The 26,458-nt window shown below is 50.4% G+C and overlaps 1 protein-coding gene across 1 annotated transcript in view; it reads right to left on the reverse strand.

The window, feature by feature from the left end:
- Nucleotides 1–430: 430 nt before the first annotated feature.
- Nucleotides 431–26,458, reverse strand: part of sugct (succinyl-CoA:glutarate-CoA transferase) — a 43,392-nt gene continuing 17,364 nt past the window's right edge. Inside the window, 2 exon segments of the mRNA XM_055026637.1 lie at nucleotides 431–2,198; nucleotides 4,566–4,629. Of these exon segments, the coding sequence (XP_054882612.1) occupies nucleotides 2,035–2,198; nucleotides 4,566–4,629 (228 nt within the window). The 3' untranslated portion in view covers nucleotides 431–2,034.

The following is a 26,458-nucleotide window of genomic DNA, read 5'->3' on the forward strand; positions in this document are numbered from 1 at the left end:
CTGAAGGAGACCCAACAGAACCGGAATTGCCGGCTGGAACAGGGAGGTTCTGATCATCACTGCAGAGAAACAGAGATGGAGAACCACTTCCTGCTTCCTGTGAGGAAGCGTCCAGTTAGTTTCCTGTCTGTCCCCCCAGTGTCCCCTGTTGCCCCATAATGTCCCCTGTTGCCCCATAATGTCCCCCAGTGTCCCCTGTTGCCCCATAATGTCCCCCAGTGTCCCCTGTTGCCCCATAATGTCCCCCAGTGACATTAGTGCCACCGTTAAGACTACTGCCCTGCAGCAGCCACTTCCAGATTGCTTAATAATAATGTAAGAACAAATTGTCACAGATCAATAAATTTAAATTCTAATAAACACTGAAAACATTTTAAATATCAGAATAAAGTCTCTGATGGACTCAGAAATCACCCTGGAGACAAAATGATTTATTTTCATGATTTATGAAAATAATTTATTCAGTTTACAATCATGGAGTGTGAGCTTCTGAGGTTTTCCTTCCACAACGTTTTAAAGCATTTTAAAGGAGTGTAAAGGAGCAGATTCATTAAAGTGTAACTAACCAATAAAATAAACCTGTCACAAAGTTATTTTGAGTTTTATCTTCATGTTTCTGTTGGATTCTAACATTTTTCTGTATATTTGTTAATTTCACCCAAACTGTCTTGGTGCTGCCCCCTACAGGTAGAACCCGGTCTTAGTGTGACTCAACGATATGTGGGCGGGGCTTAGTGTGACTCAACGATATGTGGGCGGGGCTTAGTGTGACTCAACAATATGTGGGCGGGGCTTAGTGTGACTCAAAGGTCTGTGGGTGGGGCTTAGTGTGAATCAATAATCTGTGGGCGGGGCTTAGTGTGAATCAAAGGTATGTGGGCGGGACTTAGTGTGAATCAAAGGTCTGTGGGCGGGGCTTAGTGTGAATCAAAGGTATGTGGGCGGGGCTTAGTGTGAATCAATAATCTGTGGGCGGGGCTTAGTGTGAATCAAAGGTATGTGGGCGGGACTTAGTGTGAATCAAAGGTCTGTGGGCGGGGCTTAGTGTGAATCAATGATCTGTGGGCGGGGCTTAGTGTGAATCAAAGGTCTGTGGGCGGGGCTTAGTGTGAATCAATAATCTGTGGGCGGGGCTTAGTGTGAATCAAAGGTCTGTGGGCGGGGCTTAGTGTGAATCAATAATCTGTGGGCGGGGCTTAGTTGGAATCAAAGGTATGTGGGCGGGACTTAGTGTGAATCAAAGGTCTGTGGGCGGGGCTTAGTGTGAATCAAAGGTATGTGGGCGGGACTTAGTGTGAATCAAAGGTCTGTGGGCGGGGCTTAGTGTGAATCAATGATCTGTGGGCGGGGCTTAGTGTGAATCAAAGGTCTGTGGGCGGGGCTTAGTGTGAATCAATAATCTGTGGGCGGGGCTTAGTTGGAATCAAAGGTATGTGGGCGGGACTTAGTGTGAATCAAAGGTCTGTGGGCGGGCTTAGCGTGAATCAAAGTTCTGTGGGCGGGGCTTAGTGTGAATCAAAGGTCTGTGGGCGGGGCTTAGTGTGAATCAATGATCTGTGGCGGGGCTTAGTGTGAATCAAAGGTATGTGGGCGGGGCTTAGTGTGAATCAAAGGTCTGTGGGCGGGGCTTAGTGTGAATCAATGATCTGTGGGCGGGGTTTACCGCTACCATAGTCACTTCCTCATGATGAGGAACAGCTGCGGATCGCTGGTCAATTAAAGTCCAAAAACAGGATTGTGCATGAATGTAATGATAAAGTTCATTATCACTACAAAGGTTAGCTCATGCTTTGTAGCATGAGCTAATTTAAAGCTAAACGCTGCTAACCCAAAGGGTTAGCAGCGTTTCTTCTCTCAGACCCCCCTGACCACGCCCCTCAGTGCACATCGGCTCCACCCACTTTGACATCTTAACACTTGTTGGGGGCGGGGCTCAGATTTACCAGGGTTGGTTACACTTTAAACTGTCTATGACATCATGATTACATCATTATGGTTCTAAGACTGATTGGCAGCTTTTCTTTCTTCAGCCAATCACGACACTTCATTCTGAGCCACCGCCCTGGACTCCAGCAGCTCCTTGATGACATCATCACTGTAGGACAAGGTGTCCCTGAGCACCTGGACCGTGTGCTGACCAATCAGAGGAGGGGGCGTCGGCCCGCTGAGGGGGAAGCTGCTGAACCGCACAGCTGGACCTGAACACACACACACACAGAGACACACACACACCCCGACACACACACACACACACACACACACAGACACACACACACACACACAGAGAGACACACACACACACGCACACAGACACACACACACACACACACAGAGACACACACACACACACACACACACGCACACAGACACACACACACACACACACACACACACACACACACACACACACAGAGACACACACACACACACACACAGAGACACACACACACACACAGAGACACACACACACCCCGACACACACACACACACACACAGACACACACACACACACAGAGAGACACACACACACACGCACACAGACACACACACACACACAGAGACACACACACACACACACACACGCACACAGACACACACACACACACACACACACACACACACACACACACACAGAGACACACACACACACACACACAGAGACACACACACACACACACAGAGAGACACACAACACACACACAGAGACACACACACAGAGACACACACACAGAGACACACACACAGAGCCTCCCTTTAATCAATGCAAACTGAAGGTAAATGCTGAATGTTCTGCATTTTCATCAAATATGAACCAGGCTGCTGCACATCTTACAAAAAATACTAGTAATAAACATTGAAAGAGAATCAGCTCGTTGAACTGTTTGGTGCGGCTGGAGTCTCATTCATAACGCGGCCGGCTGGTCTCCACTCATCACTCAGACTGGAGGAGAAAAAACTCACAAATCATCAGGATAATTGATCCTAAACTGGATTTTGAATCGAATCGAAGCAAAGATTCAGTTCAGGGTAAAATGTTTGAAACTTTTCCTGCACTGGATGAAACATTACAAACTGAACTGGTCCAGTAATGAACACATGAAGCTTCCAGTCAGAAATAAATGAGGATCTGCAGCAGAGAACAAGCTGTTTATTTCTGGACACTCAGACAATCAGCTGCTTTTAAAGATCAGCGCTAATGAGGCCAGATCTCACAGACCAGCGGGCCGGGTGTGTGTGTGTGTGTGTGTGTGTGTGTGTGTGAGACTGTTGGGGGGCTCGGGGGAGTTTCACGTGCCGAGTGTTTTCAGCACATAACTAACTTATTATCCTCTCGACAAGCCTCAACGTGAACATCACACAGTCTGCATGTTAGTATCTGTGTGTGTCTGTGTGTGTGTCTCTCTGTGTGTGTGTGTGTGTGTCATTGTGTCAGGGTGAATAATTAATGAATAATGTTACATAATCCTTTTATTCATCACATTTCTGTCTTGTTTCTGGTTCTGATCCAAGATGGAGGAAGAAGAGTAAAGTTGACGAAGGCTCCAGACTTTTATTCCAATGCTAACCTGTTATGTAGCATGAGCTAAGCTAAGGCGCTGCTAACCTGTTATGTAGCATGAGCTAAGCTAATGCTAATGCGTTGCATTAGCCTGATGTTAACTTTATTCAAATTTTATCAATCAGTTGATAAAAGTTTAAATCAGACACTAAACCAGATCTATAACAGATAGATCACCCTGACCAGCTAACGGCTCCAGATGATAAAGCTCAGACTTCTGAGGTCCGGTGAAGTGGAACCAGTCCGGTTCTTCTTGCAAACCCGACCAGAACCAGAACAAAGGAACGTCTCCGCCATGTTTGGACCATGCTGGTTTCTATTGATGCTTCGATTTCTGAACTGTGAGGAAACATTTTATCCTCTGAGCGATTTTCACACAGCAGACGACGACTGAACGGGTCAGAACCTGAACAGAATCGGATCAGAACCGGGTCTGGGGACTGAACAGTCCATCATTGCAGGGAATGATGGACTGGTCCAAACCAGGGGAAGCTGAGGCATGAAGGTGAGCCTGGGGTCAGAGCCGGGTCGGGACCGAGTCGGGTCCGGAGACGGATCGGACCGTAAATCGTGAGCGGAAGACAAACCGCTTCCTGAGAGGAAACTCGCAGAGATCCATCAAACCGGCTTCCCAGCAGACCGCCAGAGCTGCACCCTGGGGTTCCACTCACAATATCTGTTTATGGATCTGCAGTCGGGTCGGGTCGGGCCAAGTCGGGTCCAACCCGGTCAGGGGGGCAATGCCAGCGTTCCCAGTGGAGAGTCTGGTTCCGAGAGCCCAACACCATCAGGACGATTCCTGGAAAAATGTTCTGTCGTGATTTAGAGTTCCAGACGGAAAGAGGAATACGGACCAGAACCACGACCAGAACCACGACCAGTAAGCTGGTGTAACAACAGAACATCAACAGAACCAGAGGTCACATGACCCAAACACCTCTGGCTTCAGTGTGTGTGTGTGTGTGTGTGTGTGTGTGTGTGTGTGTGTGTGTGTGTGTGTGCTGACCCGGCACGGCGATGCGTCCTGCTGTCGGATGCTCCATCTCCTGGATCAGCCCGTTGTGTTTTACCTGTAAACATACAGACAGGTCGGTCCTGGTTCTGGTTCTGGTCGGGATAATTGGGTCTGGATGAGGGAGGAAGTTAAACTCAGGAGCCACTTCCTGTTTGTTTGTTTAGGTTTTAAGAACTGATCTGAAGGTTCTGGTCCAAATGAAGGACTGTCAACTCGACAGGAAGTCGAAGACAGGACTTAACAGACTCCAAAATAAAAGCATGTAAATAAGAATTCTTAACAGTGAAGGAACAAAACGTCAGATGTCAAAGTTTAACATTTAAGAGTGCCAAATTTTCCCAAAGTTAGCAAATTGCTAAAATTAGCTCAGCGAATTAGAACTGTAGCATTAGCACAGCTAGCCTCTCAGACAGCGGCGACACAACTGAGTCTGTAGAAAGGAAGCACCAGCAGAACTGGACCTGACCCATTGCAAGCGGATTAATGGAGAGTCAGAGGCCTAGTCAAAGTCCAGATTGCACGAACACTCCAGGGATGAGCTGGAACAGGCTGAAGGAAGACCACCTCCACAGAACCGTCTTCTTTCTGTCTACCGTCCAGCATGACCCACATTGTCTCAGGAGCAGTTCCTGCAGAAAGCCTGGTCAGTCTGTTCAGGAGACGCTCCGGAGTCTCAGAGGACAGCAGCTCTGCAGGACCGTTAGCTTCATTGTAGCACCGTCATCGTTAGCGATTGGCTAATATTCAGCAGAGGCCACGCCTCCAGGAAGTAATGGCTCCTATCAAGATTCTGTGGATTCTACCAGGCCACACACACACCACACACACACCACACACACACCATACACACCACACACACACCATACACACCACACACACACCATACACACACACACCATACACACACACACCACACACACCATACCACACCACACACACCATACACACCATACACACACACACACACACCATACACACACACACACCATACACACACACACCACACACACACATACACACACACACACCACACACACACTCCATACACACACACACACACCATACACACACCCAGGGACGCACACACACACACCATACACACACACACCACACACCACCACACACCATACACACACACCACCCCTCCACACACCACACACACACACACACACACACCATACACACCACACACACACACCACTCGCACACACCACACACACACCATACACACACACACACACCACCATACACACACACACACCATACACACACACAGACACACACCATACACACACACACACCACACACACACACACACACACACACCACCACACACACACACACACACCATACACACACACACCATACACACACACACACCATACACACCATACACACACACCCATACACACACACCACCATACACACACACCATCACACCACACACACACACCCCACACCCACACACACACACACACCATACACACACACACACACACACACACACACCACACACACACACACCATACACACACACACACACACCATACACACACACACACACACACACCACACACACACACCATACACACACACACACACACACACCACACACACACACACACACACCATACACACACACACACACCCATACACACACACACACACACACCATACACACACACACACCATACACACACACACACACACACACACACCACACACACACACACACCATACACACACCCACACACACACACATACACACACTCTCCACCTGATCAGTTTGACTTATTGCAAGTCAAACTGATCAATGGATTTAAGCATCAAATTAAACAGGAGAGCTACAGCTGCCAGATGGACAAACATGGCAGCAACATTAGACGGACAATAGAGGGACAATAGAGGGACAATAGAGGGACAATAGATGGACAATAGAGGGACATTAGAGGGACAATAGAGGGACATTAGAGGGACATGTCTCTCAAAGAACATGTCTGAACATGTTGGGCTGCTCAGCCTTCTTCTGCTCCAGAATGGTTTATATTTATTTTCGTTTATTTGTCAGAACATTTCAGAACCAGGCAGATCAAAGGCTTTACATCATAAAAACATCAACAGTCATCAATTATGAAACAAACATTTCGTCCAGAATGCTGCTTCTCCATGTTTGGTTCTGGATGCAGAGCAGAACCAGAACCAGAACCAGAACCAGAACCAGCAGGTTGATCCGGCAGCGTTCTGAAACAGCGAATGCTGAAATGACCTTTGCATATTTTACAGTCTAAAACATGTTTATAACTTTAAAGATACAGTGTGACATCATTAACCTTCATCACCAGTAGGTGGCGCTGTAGCCGCAGGAAGTTTGCTCATTTAATTGTCGGTCTTTTGCTTTTTCTGCATAAATATCCATTTACATCCTGCATGTTTTATTATTCTAGTCTCAGGATTTATTTTCATCTTTCTCTTCTAGTTCTGGATTCACTCTGCAGCTCTACATTACAAATATCTGCATCAAACTTTTCCTCACATCAAACTCAGGAAGATCTTCAAAGAATTTTAACAGCACAATCCCATCTGACTATAACCTTACACTGGCAGAAGTCAGACATACTGCCACCTGCTGGTGGGAGTTAGCATCACTTCAACATTTTCGAGAAAGATTTGCGTGATGTCAAAGTTATGCTATTGCGCAAATCTGTAGATTTTATACAACTTTCCGTGACAACAGAATGGAGAACCTGGAGACAGAATAAAATGATCCATCTGCTAATTAAATCACCGAGACACGTCAGAAAACATCCCAGAATATCAAGAAATTAACTTCCTGTGCTGGACCAATAAAAATGCAGGAAAAGAAGCAGCAACCAGCCAATCAGCGACAAGCTCTAACCCATCATTTAAAAAACATTCAGACCGCAACTTTTGATTGAGTATTTTTTAATATTTAAAGGGTTGGAGGAGAAAAAAGTTGAATAATAAGTTTTTATTGATTTTTTGACTGAAATATTGAAACATCGGAAATGTGGAAGTTTTGGAGTTGTGGCCGACAGCTGATCCTGCTGCAGCTCAGGATCCTGCTGCAGCTCAGGATCCTGCTGCAGCTCAGGATCCTGCTGCAGCTCAGGATCAGCTCAGGATCCTGCTGCAGCTCAGGATCCTGCAGCAGCTCAGGATCAGCTCAGGATCCTGCTGCAGCTCAGGATCCTGCTGCAGCTCAGGATCCTGCTGCAGCTCAGGATCCTGCTGCAGCTCAGGATCCTGCTGCAGCTCAGGATCCTGAGCTGCAGCTCAGGATCCTGCTGCAGCTCAGGATCCTGCTGCAGCTCAGGATCCTGCTGCAGCTCAGGATCCTGCTGCAGCTCAGGATCCTGCTGCAGCTCAGGATCCTGCTGCAGCTCAGGATCCGCAGCTCAGGATCCTGCTGCAGCTCAGGATCCTGCTGCAGCTCAGGATCTCCTCAAAAATCTGAAAATGGTTTGATAATGATGATGGAAGTGAGTCTCCATGGCAACAGGCCCCGCCCTCACATCCTCTGTTTATACATGAAGCTATGATTGCTAGCATCTGTGTGTGAGTAACTCTATCTGTTTGTGACGCAGGACATCATTACCTCCATATGCTCACACACACACACACACACACACACACACACACACACACACACACACACACACACACACACACACACACACACACAGCCAGCGGTCAGAAACATCGTTTTATTTTCCACTCAGTGGGTTTTTAATCTGATGAACTGAGAAATGTAGCAAAGCAGCTTCGCTCTGGTTCCCCTACCGGGTCGGTGCTGCCGGGTCGGTCCTGCCGGGTCGGTCCTGCCGGTCGGTGCTGCCGGGTCGGTCCTGCCGGGTCGGTCCTGCCGGGTCGGTCTGCCGGGTCGGTGCTGCCGGGTCGGTCCTGCGGTCGGTCCATCAGTACTGGGTTGGTCTCTTAAACACTGATAATCATTATCGTTCTTCCCATTCTGACCCGTTGGACCAGTTGGTGGTTCTGATTAGCATTAAGAGTGTAGATTCTGGAGACCTACTGAAGGGAGGTTTGGACTCGTTTGGCTCTGGTTCTGGTCCTGGTTCTGACTCAGTAAACTCTGACCACAAAGATCTGAACTGGTTTATTTATTGGAAGCTGAAGGTTTTCTGTTTGGTTCTGGTACCAGGCCCAGTTCTGGCTCCCAGTGAAAATGTTAGAGGATTAATTTGGTCCAGCTTGTAAAGTTGAACCTGGTTTGGACCAGTTGAGAGAGTTTCTCTGGTTCTGGTGTTTAAACGCTACAGCAGCAGACTCTTCCTTCCTCCTTCCCTCCTCTTCCTCCTTCCCTCCTCTTCCTCCTTCCTTCCTCTTCCTCCTTCCCTCCTCTTCCTCCTTCCTTCCTCTTTCTCCTTCCCTCCTCTTCCTCCTTCCTTCCTCTTCCTCCTTCCTTCCTCTTCCTCCTTCCTTCCTCTTCCTCCTTCCCTCCTCTTCCTCCTTCCTCTTCCTTCCTCTTCCTCTTCCTCCTTCCTTCCTCTTCCTTCATCCCTCCTCTTCCTCCTTCCTTCCTTCCTCTTCCTGCTTCCTTCCTCTTCCTCCTTCCCTCCTCTTCCTCCTTCCTTCCTCTTCCTCCTTCCTTCCTTCCTCTTCCTGCTTCCCTCCTCTTCCTGCTTCCTTCCTCTTCCTCCTTCCTTCCTCTTCCTTCATCCCTCCTCTTCCTCCTTCCTTCCTTCCTCTTCCTCCTTCCCTCCTCTTCCTCCTTCCTCCTCTTCCTCCTTCCTTCCTCTTCCTCCTTCCTTCCTCTTCCTCTTCCTTCCTCTTCCTCCTTCCTCCTCTTCCTCCTTCCTTCCTCTTCCTCCTTCCTTCCTCTTCCTGCTTCCCTCCTCTTCCTCCTTCCTTCCTCTTCCTCCTTCCTTCCTCTTCCTCCTTCCCTCCTCTTCCTCCTTCCTTCCTCTTCCTCCTTCCTTCCCTCCTCTTCCTCCTCCTTCCTTCCTCCATCCCTCCTCTTCCTCCTTCCCTCCTCTTCCTCCTTCCTTCCTCTTCCTCCTTCCCTCCTCTTCTTCTTTTTCCTCTTCCTCCTTCCTTCCTCTTTCCTTCTTCCCTCCTCTTCCTCCTTCCTTCCTCTTCCTCCTTCCCTCCTCTTCCTCCTTCCTTCCTCTTCCTCCTTCCCTCTCTTCCTCCATCCCTCCTCTTCCTCCTTCCCTCCTCTTCCTCCTTCCTTCCTCTTCCTCCTTCCTTCCCTCCTCTTCCTCCTTCCTTCCTCTTCCTCCATTCCTCCTCTCCTTCCCTCCCTCTTCCTCCTTCCTTCCTCTTCCTCCTTCCCTCCTCTTTCTTCTTTCTTCCTCTTCCTCCTTCCTTCCTCTTCTTCTTCCCTCCTCTTCCTCCTTCCTTCCTCTTCCTCCTTCCCTCCTCTTCCTCCTTCCTTCCTCTTCCTCCTTCCCTCCTCTTCCTCCATCCCTCCTCTTCCTCCTTCCCTCCTCTTCCTCCTTCCTTCCTCTTCCTCCTTCCTTCCTCTTTCTTCTTCCCTCCTCTTCCTCCTTCCTTCCTCTTCCTTCTTCCCTCCTCTTCCTGCTTCCTTCCTCTTCCTCCTTCCTCCTCTTCCTCCTTCCCCTCTTCCTCCTTCCTTCCTCTTCCTCCTTCCTTCCTTCCTCTTCCTGCTTCCCTCCTCTTCCTCCTTCCCTCCTCTTCCTCCTTCCCTCTTCTTCCTCCTTCCTCCTCTTCCTCCTTCCCTCCTCTTCCTCCTTCCTTCCTCTTCCTTCTTCCTCCTCTTCCTCCTTCCCTCCTCTTCCTTCATCCCTCCTCTTCCTCCTTCCTTCCTCTTCCTCCTTCCCTCCTCTTCCTCCTTCCTTCCTCTTCCTGCTTCCTTCCTCTTCCTGCTTCCTTCCTCTTCCTCCTTCCCTCCTCTTCCTCCTTCCTTCCTCTTCCTCCTTCCTTCCTCTTCCTGCTTCCCTCCTCTTCCTCCTTCCTTCCTCTTCCTCCTTCCCTCCTCTTCCTCTCCCTCCTCTTCCTCCTTCCTTCCTCTTCCTCCTTCCTTCCTCCTCTTCCTCCTTCCCTCCTCTTCCTCCTTCCTTCCTCTTCCTCCTTCCCTCCTCTTCCTCCTTCCCTCCTCTTCCTCCTTCCTTCCTCTTCCTCCTTCCCTCTCTTCCTCTTCCCTCCTCTTCCTCCTTCCTTCCTCTTCCTCCTTCCATCTTCTTCCTCCTTCCCTCCTCTTCCTCCTTCCCTCCTCTTCCTCCTTCCTTCCTCTTCCTTCTTCCCTCCTCTTCCTGCTTCCTTCCTCTTCCTCCTTCCTTCCTCTTTCTCTTCCCTCCTCTTCCTCCTTCCCTCCTCTTCCTTCATCCCTCCTCTTCCTCCTTCCTTCCTCTTTCTCCTTCCTCCTCTTCCTCCTTCCTTCCTCTTCCTGCTTCCTTCCTCTTCCTGCTTCCTTCCTTTCCTCCTTCCTCCTCTTCCTCCTTCCTTCCTCTTCCTCCTTCCTTCCTCTTCCTGCTTCCTCCTCTTCCTCTTCCTCCTTCCCTCCTCTTCCTCCTCCTTCCTCTTCCTCCTTCCCTCCTTCCTCCTTCCCTCCTCTTCCTCCTTCCTTCCTCTTCCTCCTTCCTTCCTCTTCCTCCTTCCCTCCTCTTCCTCCTTCCCTCCTCTTCCTCCTTCCTTCCTCTTCCTCCTTCCTTCCTCTTCTTCTTCCCTCCTCTTCCTCCTTCCCTCCTCTTCCTCCTTTCTTCCTCTTCCTCCTTCCTCCTCTTCTCTTCCCTCCTCTTCCTCCTTTCTTCTCTTCCTCCTTCCCTCTTCTTCCTCCTTCCCTCCTCTTCCTCCTTCCTTCCTCTTCCTTCTTCCCTCCTCTTCCTCCTTCCTTCCTCTTCCTCCTTCCTTCCTCTTCCTCCTTCCCTCCTCTTCCTCCTTCCCTCCTCTTCCTCCTTCCTTCCTCTTCCTCCTTCCCTCCTCTTCCTCCTTCCTTCCTCTTCCTTCTTCCCTCCTCTTCCTCCTTCCCTCCTCTTCCTTCATCCCTCCTCTTCCTCCTTCCTTTCTCTTCCTCCTTCCCTCCTCTTCCTCCTTTCTTCCTCTTCCTCCTTCCCTCTTCTTCCTCCTTCCCTCCTCTTCCTCCTTCCTTCCTCTTCCTTCTTCTCCTCTTCCTGCTTCCTTCCTCTTCCTCCTTCCTTCCTCTTCCTCCTTCCCTCCTCTTCCTCCTTCCCTCCTCTTCCTCCTTCCCTCCTCTTCCTTCATCCCTCCTCTTCCTCCTTCCTTTCTCTTCCTCCTTCCCTCCTCTTCCTCCTTTCTTCCTCTTCCTCCTTCCCTCTTCTTCCTCCTTCCCTCCTCTTCCTCCTTCCTTCCTCTTCCTTCTTCCCTCCTCTTCCTCTTCCTTCCTCTTCCTCCTTCCTTCCTCTTCCTCCTTCCCTCCTCTTCCTCCTTCCCTCCTCTTCCTCCTTCCCTCCTCTTCCTTCTTCCCTCCTCTTCCTCCTTCCTTTCTCTTCCTCCTTCCCTCCTCTTCCTCCTTCCTTCCTCTTCCTTCTTCCTCCTCTTCCTCCTTCCCTCCTCTTCCTTCATCCCTCCTCTTCCTCCTTCCTTCCTCTTCCTCCTTCCCTCCTCTTCCTCCTTCCTTCCTCTTCCTGCTTCCTTCCTCTTCCTGCTTCCTTCTCTTCCTCCTTCCCTCCTCTTCCTCCTTCCTTCCTCTTTCCTTCCTCTTCCTGCTTCCCTCCTCTTCCTCCTTCCTTCCTCTTCCTCCTTCCCTCCTCTTCCTCCTTCCCTCCTCTTCCTCCTTCCTTCCTCTTCCTCCTTCCTTCCTTCCTTTCCTGCTTCCCTCCTCTTCCTCCTTCCTTCCTCTTCCTCCTTCCCTCCTCTTCCTCCTTCCCTCCTCTTCCTCTTCCCTCCTCTTCCTCCTTCCCTCCTCTTCCTCCTTCCCTCTTCTTCCTCCTTCCCTCCTCTTCCTCCTTCCCTCCTCTTCCTCCTTCCTTCCTCTTCCTCCTTCCCTCCTCTTCCTTCTTCCCTCCTCTTCCTCCTTCCTTCCTCTTTCTCCTTCCCCTCCTCTCCTCCTTCCTTCCTCTTCCTGCTTCCTTCCTCTTCCTCCTTCCTTCCTCTTCCTCCTTCCCTCCTCTTCCTCCTTCCTTCCTCTTCCTCCTTCCTTCCTCTTCCTGCTTCCCTCCTCTTCCTCTTCCTCCTTCCCTCCTCTTCCTCCTTCCTTCCTCTTCCTCCTTCCCTCCTCTTCCTCCTTCCCTCCCTTCCTCCTTCCTTCCTCTTCCTTCCTTCCTTCCTCTTCCTGCTTCCCTCCTCTTCCTCCTTCCCTCCTCTTCCTCCTCCTCTTCCTCCTTCCTTCCTCTTCCTCCATCCCTCCTCTTCCTCCTTCCCTCCTCTTCCTCCTTCCTTCCTCTTCCTGCTTCCCTCCTCTTCCTCCTTCCTTCCTCTTCCTCCTTCCCTCCTCTTCCTCCTTCCCTCCTCTTCCTCCTTCCTTCCTCTTCCTCCTTCCTCTTCCTCCTTCCCTCCTCTTTCTTCTTTCTTCCTCTTCCTCCTTCCTTCCTCTTTCTTCTTCCCTCCTCTTCCTCCTTTCTTCCTCTTCCTCCTTCCCTCCTCTTCCTCTTCCCTCCTCTTCCTCCTTCCCTCCTCTTCCTCCTTCCTTCCTCTTCCTCCTTCCTCTTCTTCCTCCTCCCTCCTTCCTCCTTCCTTCCTCTTCCTTCTTCCTCCTCTTCCTGCTTCCTTCCTCTTCCTCCTTCTTCCTCTTCCTCCTTCCCTCCTCTTCCTCCTTCCTTTCTCTTCCTCCTTCCCTCCTCTTCCTCCTTCCCTCCTCTTCCTCCTTCCCTCCTCTTCCTCCTTCCCTCCTCTTCCTCCTTCCCTCCTCTTCCTCCTTCCTTCCTCTTCCTCCTTCCCTCTTCCTCCTTCCTTCCTCTTCCCTTCTTCCTCTTCCTCTTCCCTCCTCTTCCTCCTTCCTCCTCTTCCTCCTTCCTTCCTCTTCCTCCTTCCCTCCTCTTCCTCCTTCCTTCCTCTTCCTCCTTCCCTCCTCTTCCTCCTTCCCTCCTCTTCCTCCTTCCCTCCTCTTCCTCCTTCCCTCCTCTTCCTCCTTCCCTCCTCTTCCTCCTTCCTTCCTCTTCCTCCTTCCCTCCTCTTCCTCCTTCCTTCCTCTTCCTCCTTCCCTCCTCTTCCTCCTTCCCTCCTCTTCCTCCTTCCTTCCTCTTCCTCCTTCCCTCCTCTTCCTCCTTCCTTCCTCTTCCTCCTTCCCTCTTCCTCCTTCCCTCCTCTTCCTCCTTCCCTCCTCTTCCTCCTTCCCTCCTCTTCCTCAGCCTGTTTTATCCGTCAGACTAATTTCACCTGAGGTAAAATCACCATGACAACCACAGGAAATGAGGTCATGTACTTTGGGTCCGACCGAAGCTCAGACCGGGCCTCGGCTCTGCAGCATCTAGAGGAAGTCTCTGCTGCCGGGCCGACCTGGTGAATCGGGTCCCGACCCGTTTGGAGCCCGTTGGACCCGGTCCCATTCGCTCCCATCTCTCTGAATGTTTGTCTCTCATCAACGAGTGGTTCTGGTTCTGACCCATCCAGAACGCCTCTTCTTAACAGAACCAACAGATGTACAGAAGGTTCTGGTAACTGGAGCTAAACCCGGTCCTGATGTCCGGCCCGGTCCGTCTCTGAGAACAACAGAACCTCAACATGGAGGCTGCAGAGAAGAACATCCTGAAGACCCGGAGCCGCGGAAAACCTTTCAGTCGTTTTATTTCAGTCGTTTTGTTTCAGGGGTTTTGTTCGTCCTTTGGATGAAATGTTTGAGCTCCAGCAGAAATCTTTACATCATCAGTGATGAATCTGAACGTTTTGGTTCTTGTGCTGTTCCTGATTGTTAAATCACAGCTGAAGCGTTTTCTGTTTCCTCCTGCACATTTTATTGTTTCTAAGTTCTTGAAGTGCATTAAGGTTTGTATTATCATCATCATTATTGTTTTTGAAGAACAGCGCCCCCTGGAGAACGACTTTCAACAAGCCGAGTGGAACTGGACCCGGTTCCCACACTGGGACCAGTGGGACGAGGATTGACTGGGTCAGGGGGTTAAAGTTCATCTGTTTGGAAAGCTTCCACCATGAACCTCTGTCTGTCCTTCAGCCTCGCCAGGTTGATGCGTTGATGGGTCTGAACCACAGCCGTCCTAACAGGAAGTGATGTAGAGCTGGGTCAGTTCCCCCTTCAGGTCCTCAGCTGGTTGCTCTCGGTGACACTTTAAGGCTTTGAAAGAGAATTTTCTAGTTTCAACAGGAACCAGGAGTCCAGCTGCTCAGGGATGAATCTACAGGAGCCCAGAGGTTGGTCTCCAGTCACTCATCACAAGTTCCCAAGTGAAGACGCCTGAAAACAGGGAATATGGGAATGATTAGCATTCCCAAAGGAACAGTCACGGATCATTGGGGAGGATGAATCAGGTTCCTGGGGAATTTATTGTTTTGTTTGTGAACAGGTTGTTTTTCCTTGGCTCGGCTGCAGCAGGAACCTGAACTGCATCTCTGCAGCTGAAGCAGCTAGAAGTTGATGCAGCTAGAAGTTGATGCAGCTAGAAGTTGATGCAGCTAGAAGTTGATGCAGCTAGAAGTTGATGCAGCTAGAAGCTGATGCAGCTAGAAGCTGATGCAGCTAGAAGTTGATGCAGCTAGAAGCTGATGCAGCTAGAAGTTGATGCAGCTAGAAGCTGATGCAGCTAGAAGCTGATGCAGCTAGAAGTTGATGCAGCTAGAAGTTGATGCAGCTAGAAGTTGATGCAGCTAGAAGTTGATGCAGCTAGAAGTTGATGCAGCTAGAAGTTGATGCAGCTAGAAGTTGATGCAGCTAGAAGCTGATGCAGCTGGAAGTTGATGCAGCTAGAAGTTGATGCAGCTAGAAGCTGATGCAGCTAGAAGTTGATGCAGCTAGAAGTTGATGCAGCTAGAAGCTGATGCAGCTAGAAGCTGATGCAGCTTTCCGGCTCTGTGCAGGAACAGCACAGGAGTGATGAAGCTGCCGATGATGCTGATGGAGAGGCTGAACAACGTGAGCTGCAGAATGAGCAGCAGAGAGGCGGTGAGGACGGTCGGGCCCAGCATGAGGATCTGCAGCAGCTGGGTGGCGCTGTTGAACCCCAGGGTGATGACCATCACCTTGAAGGCCTTCCTCTTCATGGCGCTCCGGCTCTCGGCGCCGCAGGAGCCGTCGCTCGGACCCGGCTGCTTCAGGACCAGCAGGACGCGGACGCTGCAGAAAGACAAGACGGACAGGAAGAGCGGGGACTTGGCTATGAAGTAGCAGGCGGAGACGGTGAGGACGGGCCGAGGAAGGGAAACACGAAGTCCAGCAGGATCAGCAGCCAGTCAAACAGGCAGACGCCCAAACGGTACCGCGGAGGTTTCAGCCTGGAGCAGGAAGAATCAGGGACCTGCCGAGACTGAGATACTCTGAGACACCAGAACCGGACCGGGCCCAGGGTCCGGTCAGGAGGAACTCTACCGTTACACACGTCTAATAACTCTGGTCCTTCAATTTACCTGATGAAGACGGTGGGATGGACCACGGCCATGTAACGCTCCAGACAGACGCAGGTCTGAAAGAGCGGCCGAGAAATCAGCACAAGCTGCAGGAACAGCTTCAGAACCAGAACCCGACCGCCTGGGACATCCTGAGCAGGAAGTGGAGCATCACGTAGAAAGACGAGCAGCCGGAGAGGATCTGTGTGACGGCCAGGTTGAGGGCAAAGAGCTCCAAGACGACGATCATCCAGGCCACGCAGCCGTTGGCCGGCAGAGCCGGCAGAGCCGTGATGCCGCTCAGGAAGAAACTGGGATCCAATCCCAACGTGGAGTTGGACCCAACAGAACCCATCCCACAGATTCTGGACGTTTTTACAAGTTGTGCAGGAATTAAAACAGAAATACTTCCTGCTATCACAGCCAGGCTGCTGACTGACTTTGGCACATCAGAAGCTGCATGTCGTCTTACGTAACCCGTTTGCTCTCAGATGACTGTTTCTCACGCCCAGATTGAAGCTCTGTCCGGCGTCTAACCTTCAGTTTACATCCGTTCTGAGTTTGGTAAATCGTAAATTCTCAGAAGATGCGTCACTGAGGAACGAGGCAGTCTGAAAGCACGTTAAAGTTCAGCTTTTTGGTCAACAAACAGGAGGATTAATGATGTGGTAAGTGTGCAGAGATGCTGTAAACAGACATCAGCTTTTCAATGTAGTGAAAAATAAACGGTGTTTTTGGTTTTACGCACCTCAATGTCACCCACTGCGTCGCTGCATCTAACACCATCCAGCCTCTGGTGGTTTTGCATTAAGAGGCTCTGCTGTTTGTAATTTGGGCTTTTCGTTTCTCGAACATCTCACCACACGCTCCTTTTAAACTGGACCCACCTGTGGATTTGCATGGCGAGCAGCGGAGGCTAAATTTACATCTCAAACAAGCCCAGCGGAGACACGGATATGGTTTCTGTGGACTGAGAGTACGGCACCATTTGCATTACATTCCCTCAAAATGTAATTTGTCATGGAAATAATAAACCGAAGGGCAGAAAGTTTCTCCTGCTGGACGGAAAGAGCAGCTGCAACGGCAGCAGGGGTCAGATGGAGATCAGGAAGCTTCGGCTGGTCGATGAAAACCAGGAAGAGAATCTCCAGTTCCTGAAGTTACTTTATTCAGGGTGGCGATGCAGAGCAGCAAGAAGCTTCTGGGTTCAAAGGTCAGAACGCTCTCCCTACGGTGGCTGGACTCTCTCTGGGTACTCTGGCTTCCTCCCAGTCCAAACCAGCAGGCTGACAGTCTGTTCCCAGTGAGCTAGACGCCACCGACTTCAGCGACTTTCTTGGTTTTATTCCAGATTCGTGGTGAAATGAGACGGACCGTTCTGTCTGGGGACCAGTCGGAACCGACGGACCACTGGACCCGACATCCGTCCTCCAGGAGGTTCTGGTGGTTTCTGGATCAGAATCACTGACTTTATGCTGCTTTGGAAAAAAGATACTAAAATATAGAGAAACATTTTTATTCTTTGAACGTAAGCAGCTGGATTTTGATGACAAGCTGAAAGCAGGCCAGGCTGAGGAAACACTGCCCCCTGCAGGTGGGAGCATCACTGCGCTCTCAGGTTGGAAGCCTCTGAGGATTCCTCTAAAACCCGAACCGACTCACAGGACCAGTCAGAGACAATAAGAGGATCCAGAACCGAGTTTCACCATGAAGAACCTGCGATGTTGTGGCGTCCAGCTGCAGCGACGCATTTCCAGCTGCAGCGACGCATTTCCAGCTGCAGCGACGCATTTCCAGCTGCAGCGACGCATTTCCAGCTGCAGCGACGCATTTCCAGCTGCAGCGACGCATTTCCAGCTGCAGCGATGCATTTCCAGCTGCAGCGACGCATTTCCAGCTGCAGCGACGCATTTCCAGCTGCAGCGACGCATTTCCAGCTGCAGCATGCCGTAAACATGTTTCTGCCGGATGAGCTTCATCTCCCGGGATCAGGGAGCATCTCACGCTCATCCTGCAGATTTGCATGGCGGCTGCTGTCTATTTAAATCAGATCTATGTCTGAGCATCGCAGCGTCTAATGGTTACATAAAACCCCACGTCCCCTTCGTCCGCTGCCTGGGGTCACCGTGAGGTCGCCGTGAAGGACTCACCTGGCGCAGCACTGCTCACAGTCACAGTACAATAAATACGTCTGATAGAGTCTGATGGACGGGCACTGAATCTGATTGGTGCGGAGAGAGTCTCTGCTGCAAGGGCCAACAGGCTGCAGGATGGAAAAAACTTTAACTAGGCCACAATCTGAGCACATTTCTGTCAAACAGGGCTGTGTGGATCTGGGTTTCATTTTCCTCTTGGAGAAAAAGGTTTTAGCGTTCAGAGACGATGCAGAGGAGACCTGGACAGGCTCCGCCGCACATAAACGCCTCAGAGACGTTCAGGGACAAAACCAACAATAAACCAGGAGAAACATGTTTCTATCGTTTTTTATGCTAGAAGCATCGCATCAACTCGCTGCTACCTGCTAGCTAGCAGCTTCCACTTCCTGTTCATCACAGCCATGCAAAGCGTCACCATCTGATGACATCACTTCCTGTCCAACCTGGTTGGTTCTCTCCAAACAAGCAGATGGACCCGCCCGGATCAGCAGGTTCTGGTTCCACCGACCCGACCGACAGGTTCAGTCAGAGCAGCGGGTTTGGACCAGCGGCTCCACTGCAGTGAAACAGGTAGTAATCCTGCTAAGGTCCAGTTATCCAGCAGGAGGTTCTGGTTCTGTTTGCAAACATCGGACCCGACTCAGCCTTCCCCGGTTCTGTTTCGTTTTCACAGCCTGAGTGGATTTAAGTTTGTCTGGAGTGGAAACTTTGGCGAATGGATCGATTTGGGAAACAGATGATCGCCGGATCAGAGTGTGTGTTTTGTGGGTGTGCGTGGTGTGTGTGTGTGTGTGGGTGTGTGTATGTGTGTGTCTGTGTGTGTGTGTGGTGTGTGTGTCTGTGTGTGTGTGTGCGTGGTGTGTGTCTGTGTGTGTGTGTGGGTGTGTGTGTCTGTGTGTGTGTCTGTGTGTGTGTGTGTGTGTGCGTGGGTGTGAACCGGATCCTGAAGGAGCTCATAAACCTGAGGAGAGGAGCTGATCCGCTCTGGCTCCTGATTGGCTGCTGTTCCTCCAATCACAGCTCTGAGGGGTTTCAAGAGGAGCAGGATGTTTAAACTTGTTTTGATGAGTCCATAAACAGGCGCTCAGCCTTCAATTAGTCTGATGCTAAAGCAGATCTCTCCTAATTATCCTGCGCAGCTTCCTGCTGGACCGGGACGCGGCTCGCAGCGCGGTCCCGTTGTTCCGGCCGTAATGAGAGCTGGAATTAAAAGGTGTCGTCCGCCTAATGAGCCACAGATGTGACTCCGCATTATCCCCTCCGTCCCCAAACATTTTGGTATGTTAGCTCGTTAGCTGCAGCCTGATGCAGAGTTACGTAAAACACGTTTCTGCTTCTGAAAACGTCCAAAAATAACCGGGAATACCAGCGGCCGGCCTCCTCCCGCTCCTCCGGCCTTTGTTTGAGCCATTCCTGATGATCATCCATCTGTTTATCTGCCATTCTCTCCGAGTGTCACCGTTTAATTGGACCCGTCCTCCGCTCCCCCGCTCCCCATGGGAAAGAATGTAGACACATTTTGATTTGATTATGGCTCACAAACCAAACTATGCTTCGCTGCATTCCAGCTCCGCAAACCCGCGGAGCGAGCAGAGCGGAACCGGTCCGATTCCACATCCTGGTCCCAACGCGTCCGCTCGCAGCTTCAGGTCCGGTCGGGTCAGCACGGGTCGTTCTTCACTCCGAGACGCTTCCCAAGACAACAAGGCAGTCAATAAACCAATCAGAACCAGGCTCTGAGCGCGGGAAGCAACGCAGCAGACGCCCTCTAGCGGCCGCCAGGTGGAGCTGCATCAATCGACACCAAACAGGCATCAGCTTTGGAGCAGAAAGATGCTGCTCTGCATCACACAGCGTCACAAACACAGACAGGAAACCGGTCCACAGATCCAGAGTCATCCACTTTGACCAATTGAAGACAAGGAAACTTTAAACAGAAAATCAGAAAGAATCAGAAAACCTGCAGATCAACAGGCTGAAAACCTCAACAACCAAAAGGAGAGAAATTTTGATTAGCTTTTACCTATTAGCTTTTAATTCTACTGCAGACAAGTTCCCAAAAACAGAACCAGCTCCAGGCCGCTTCAACCCGACTCCAGTACACCTGTCTAGTCAAAGTCCGGTCCAGTTGCTGATGTGTGAAGGCTTATTGACCTCTGACCTCTGGTCCTCCAAACCTCGGTCTGGTTCGGACGAGAGAGCGCTCCACAAGCAGGAAGTGGATTAGCACAGGGCATTCTGGGTAAATCCAACCAAAGCTAACATGCTAGCCTAGCGCTAGCAGCAGAAATGGCTCCTGGTCTTCAGCCAAAGACCAAAGAGAAATCACTAAACTCTGACGCCTCCATCTTGTTTCATCTGGTGAAACAGGAAGTTGCTCTCAGTGTCTTCAGAGGTTTTAGTGTCGTTTCCTGCAGTGGTTGTTGGTGCAGCGCCCCCACAGGCCAGGAGGGGAACAGGCTGGTTTGACTCAGAACCACTGCAGCTGCAGGTGGAGCAGATGTTCTGGTTCCAGTAGAACCGGGTCGACCCCACTGAAGGAGGGAAACAAATTTAATCCCTCACAATTTCTTGCTGTATAAGCATCTTTGTTTTGTTAAATCATGAAGTGACTTTAAACTGCTCCGCCTGTCTCCATGTCCAGAGGATGGACTGAACTCTGGATTCTGTTTTCATTCACTCTTCAAGTTTGGTTAAAAGTCGGGACAGGAGTTGGTCAGGCGATATCTGAGGTCATGTGACGGTGATGGAGCAAAGGATTCTGGGAGTTCAGCTGAAGCAGAGAAACGATGAAGGTGGCTGTTTGTATTTCATAAGATGCTTTGTTTTTGCTGCTCTGCTCCATAAAACATCAACAAAATGCAACGTTTGTTTTTGGAACATTGGAAAAAGATTGAATGGTATTAAAAAGTTCCTTTGATATATTACACTGTTCCTCAGATTTAATTCAGCAGCTCAGACAAAGAACGGTCTGCGTTTGACGAAGGGAAAACTGGGGACAAAGTGAGTCATGGAGGTGGAAATGTGTCAAAAACTGTTAGGATTTAAGAAGAAAATCCAAAGTGGAGCAGAAGAAACAGAGAAAGAACAGAGTGAAGCAAAAAAAGGAAAAGAAAGGGAGCAAGTGCAGGAAAGGAGGAGGAAAACAGGAAGTCTCTCCCTCTCTCTGAGCACAAATAAAAGAGGGAATCACATGGAGGAGGCAGCTCCTATCGGAGTGAATCATCCCGTCTGTGTCCTCACACAACCTCCCAGCAGCCCTGGGAATCCGGAGACGTTTGGACACGAGGACAAACATCTGCAGAGCCAGGAACCTGGAGGAGCCGCTCCAACAAACACAGCAGGTCCGACAGCGAGCTGCACATCCTCCGCTCCGACACGCAGCGCCGCCACGCAGCGCCGCCACGCCCGTTACCTCAGCCTGATTCACCCGCCAGCTGCTGGAGGAGCGGCGCCGCAGCTGCTGCTTACATCAGCCTGACAGCTAACCGCTAGCAGGTAGATGCTAGCGCTAGCTCAGGCCAGAGGGGTCGTGACCTCGGCTTACATTTACTGCTGGAACAAACACTGCAACAAAAGCACTCCATGTCACTTCATACTGATAATTAATTAGATTTTTGTTTTGAAAATCCTAAATCTTCCCAAACTGGTGATGAGAAAGAAGTTTCCTCTTTTATCCACTTGAGGTCAGGACCAGACTTTATCCAGCCTGGTCCTGTTTGCCTCCACCCAGATGGAGAGATTTCAGTCACACTGCCTACAAAATCCTTCATTTCCCACAATCCTAATGGCTGCCGGCAGGTTAGACGAGGCAGTGGGAACCATCAGCACTCACCTGTTAGCGCTGCAGTCATGCTATGCTACTGCTAGCGCCGACTCGGCTTCCTGTTGAAGGGAGTTTTTATTCAACAGGCTGTTGCTAAGTAAGCAAAAGGTGAGTTGGTTGAAGTCTCTGGGCTTCGCCATGACAGCTTGAGGGCTGAAGCCTACATCTCCCAGAATGCCGTGCGGTTCGGAGCTCAGTTCATTCATCTTATCAGATGTATTTTTGTATCTGTCTCATGGAGCAGGACGATGTTTGGGTCTGACGTTGGTTCTGGTTCTCGTCCAGCAGCTGCATCGTTTCCAGGTTTTCTCTCAGCTACTTTTCTCTCCAGAAAGGCCATCTGGTCTGGCGTTCTGATTGGCTGATTCCTTCCTGGAGGCGGGCATCGGCTGCCATCGGCTAATCGTTACCATTTACTCAGTTTGGTTTGTTGTTCGATGCAGACGGCCACTGGTACTGAGCCCGGTTCTGGTTCTTCATTGTAAAGAGTCTCGAGACGATGAGTTGTGAAATTTGTGCAACAGAAATTTAACTGAATATTTTTAAACAAAGGAGATCCCGTCCCTCTGACTGTTTTAAATCATCACTCCTCCACCACCATGCTTTTCATTTGGTCAGAAGCATTTGGTTTCCTCCATCACAATGTGGTCTCATCGTCCAGCGGCCATCTTGGTTAATCGCTGGGTTCTTTCAGGCGGCCATCTTGGTTAATCGCTGGGTTCTTTCAGGCGGCCATCTTGGTTAATCGCTGGGTCCTTTCAGGCGGCCATCTTGGTTAATCGCTGGGTTCTTTCAGGCGGCCATCTTGGTTAATTGCTGGGTTCTTTCAGGCGGCCATCTTGGTTAATCGCTGGGTTCTTAATCGCTGGGTTCTTTCAGGCGGCCATCTTGGTTAACCGCTGGGTTCTTAATCGCTGGGTTCTTTCAGGCGGCCATCTTGGTTAATCGCTGGGTTCTTTCAGGCGGCCATCTTGGTTAACCGCTGGGTTCTTAATCGCTGGGTTCTTTCAGGCGGCCATCTTGGTTAATCGCTGGGTTCTTTCAGGCGGCCATCTTGGTTAATCGCTGGGTTCTTAATCGCTGGGTTCTTTCAGGCGGCCATCTTGGTTAATCTCTGGGTTCTTTCAGGCTGAGCGGGTTCTCTGCCTGACATCGTTCTGGTATTTCTCTGGTTAGCTGACTGGTTAGTGCGTCCTGACGCTGTTCTCTCTGTGTATCTGGCCTTCGTCACAGCAGCTTCCAGATGTCGTGGAGCAGATTCCAGGGATCGCAGAGGTTTTCCTCCTGATTGTTTCCTGTTGTTTCCCTCCTTCCTGTCCGTCCTGTTGGCCTGGTTACCGTCCACATGGTGTGCCCAGACGCTTTGCCCGGCTTCAGCAGATGAACCAGAGGGAAACAGCGAGCAGCTTCAGTCCCAGAGTGACCTCTGACCTCCAGCTGGGTCGCGGTGTAACCAGGGCGTTCAGTCCCGACCGATGTCAGCTCCATCCATTATCCGGCGCCGCGTCAGCGCTTCCTCCTGAGGACTGCAGCATGATGAAGCGATGGGAGGACAGGGCGGATGATCCAGATTCACGCTGGAACCAAACAACTTCGTTTCTGGGAGCCATAAATCAAACCGGAACCTCGTTCCTGGAAAACAACATGGAGATGGGCTGGGAGCTCCAGGTTTTTCCTGGAAAAACCTGGACTGGAGGTGATTCTTCTTCCAGAGCGACAGCAGCGTCTTCGCCGCTCCGCCTCGCTCAGGCAGAGCGGATAACATCTGGGAAGCTTTGCTGGACCGATTCCAGCAGAAGGCATTCCAGGCCTTCCAGGTTTTCCAGACCTGCAGCGCAGCAGGAATTTATCCCCAAACTGCCCACAGGCTTCTGACACCTTTAATTTACAGATTCCCTCAAAGCGTCAGCAAACGTCACATCTGGAGTCTGCAGGACCGAGACTAAAGCTCCTCGCAGACCAAACAGAGGTAATGTGAGTAATGTGAGGTCAGAGGTCAGGGGAGGAGCAACTAGAGGGAATAATCAGCAGCTTCTTCTCTGTGTCAACACGCTGCGCAGATCTCTGCCGCTGAATGGAGGCTGTCATGTTTGGTCAACACATCTGATAGTTTAGATGATCCTCAGCAGAACTTCTGTCCCGGCTGTGAAGATCAGCAGCAGCTGGAAGTGAAAGGTCAAAGTTCATGAGTGTGTCTGTTACCTCAGGAGTCTCAGTCGGGTTTCAGTCTGAAACTAATCGGTCCTGAAGCTCTGAAACAATCAAACACGGCTCTGTTTCAGGTCTGATGGTGAGAGAAAACAGAAAATATCAGATTTCTACTGTCTGGTTCTGGAGAAAAGCAGCAGCAAGTCAGAAACTCTCTTCACAGGGTCAAGAGGAGAACCCTAACCCTGACAGGGTCAACTCTAACCTGACAGGGTCAACCCTAACCCTGACAGGGTCAACCCTAACCTGACAGGGTCAACCCTAACCTGACAGGGTCAACTCTAACCTGACAGGGTCAACCCTAACCCTGACAGGGTCAACCCTAACCTGACAGGGTCAACTCTAACCTGACAGGGTCAACCCTAACCTGACAGGGTCAACCCTAACCCTGACAGGGTCAACTCTAACCTGACAGGGTCAACCTTAACCTGACAGGGTCAACCCTAACCCTGACAGGGTCAACCCTAACCCTGACAGGGTCAACCCTAACCCCGTCACCATCAGGATCTGAACCTCTTGTTCCTGGAAGACATTTCTTCTGTCGTCCAAAAGGTTCCTTCAGTCCTGAATGCTTCAGATTCAAAGACAGGACTGAAGACAGCCGTGTCCACACTGAGGACATCAGCCGTTTGAGACCAAACGTCTCATATGGCATCGTTGGGACGTAGGTTTCAACCTGGGAACCACGTAGAACCAGCAACCAGTGACCTAATGTCAACATGGCTGACCTCAGCGACCCAGTCGGCGACTGCGCGGCCCCAACATGAAGCTCCATTAGTAACCCTCACTACATAACAGGTGATGTCACAGGCCTACTGGTGACCTTAAAGGTCCTAATAATGACCCTTAGCCATCCGTCTGCATCAGAATCAGAGAAACACCCTCAGGAGAGGAAGGAGCAGCAGCTTCTCTAGCATGATGGCGCTCCTATCTCAGGTGACTCAGGAGCTTCCAGCAAAGGAAACTCATCTAGAGCCAGTTCCTTCCAGTCGTGGTCCATCGCTCAGAGAACTGTTCGTTTGTTCATTTGTCTACTCAAACAGTTCAGTGATCGCTCCGCGTGAAATGAACACAAACTAAGAAACAGATGACCTCTGACCTCAGGTCATGATTATAACATTGTTCCAGCAGAGGTCAGTGGAATGGCATCATCTCATTGCTGCTGCGTCTCTTTGGTTTCAATCAATTAATCAATCAATCAATCAAATGTTATTAGTATAGCACATTTCAGCAGCAAGGCATTTCAAAGTGCTTTACATCATAAACACTAAAACACATAGAATCAAAAATACATTAAGTCAAGTTCCATCATTACATTTTTAATTGATTACATTTCAAATCAAACTCTAACCAGCTGGTTTTTAGTTGAGATTTAAAGGAAGTCAGGGTTTCTGCTGTTTTACAGTTTTCTGGAAGTTTGTTCCAGATGTTTGGTGCATAGATGCTGAAAGCTGCTTCTCCTCTCTTGGTTCTGGTTCTGGGGATGCAGATCAGAACCAGAACCAGAACCTGAGAGTCTGGAAGGTTGATACAACAACAGCAGATCTTTGATGTATTGTGATGCTAAACCATTCAGTGATTTATAAACTAACAACAGTATTTTAAAATCTATTCTTTGAGCTACAGGGAGCCAGTGGAGGGACTTTAAAACTGCTGTTATGTCTCTAACTTCCTGGTTTCCATGGTCTCAGCTCGTTGTTGCTGCTGCGCCGCCGCCAGCTCCATGCTGCCCTCAGCCTTCAGAACCTCCGGGTTCTGCTAAACGACTCCGTAGGAGATCCGTGTGGCCGGCGGACCTCGGGGCGGACCCATTAATCTGCTGCGGCCGGCGGTGGAGCCGTCAGACGGGATGGTCTGGGATTGCTATCTGCGGTGATGGATCTCCCGCCGAGCAGAACATCTCACTCACATGTTGGTTTTACTCCCTCTGCTGCTGAGTTACGATCGGCTCACTCGGCACCAGCGCTGCTCGCCGTGATGTCACAGCCGCCATTTATCTGCTCAGCCTCAGATTCACAGCAGAGGAACAGGCTGAACGCCTTCCAAGGCGTCAGAGGAAAACCACAGAGCTGGGCCAGAACCAGAACCAAGACACTGATGGGAGGAGGAGACAGGGAGGCCTGGACTAGACTGAACCGTTTCCTCAGGGAGGGACAGTAGATCCAGAAGAAAGTGGATCTGAAGATCCAGGAGATCCTGACCCAGGTTCAGCTTTTCTTCTTCTGCTGATTTATGAAGGA

The sequence above is a fragment of the Poeciliopsis prolifica genome, unplaced genomic scaffold, assembly GCF_027474105.1.
Source record: "Poeciliopsis prolifica strain line A6 unplaced genomic scaffold, Auburn_PproV2 SCAFFOLD239, whole genome shotgun sequence".
Classification (NCBI taxonomy): Eukaryota; Metazoa; Chordata; class Actinopteri; order Cyprinodontiformes; family Poeciliidae; genus Poeciliopsis; species Poeciliopsis prolifica.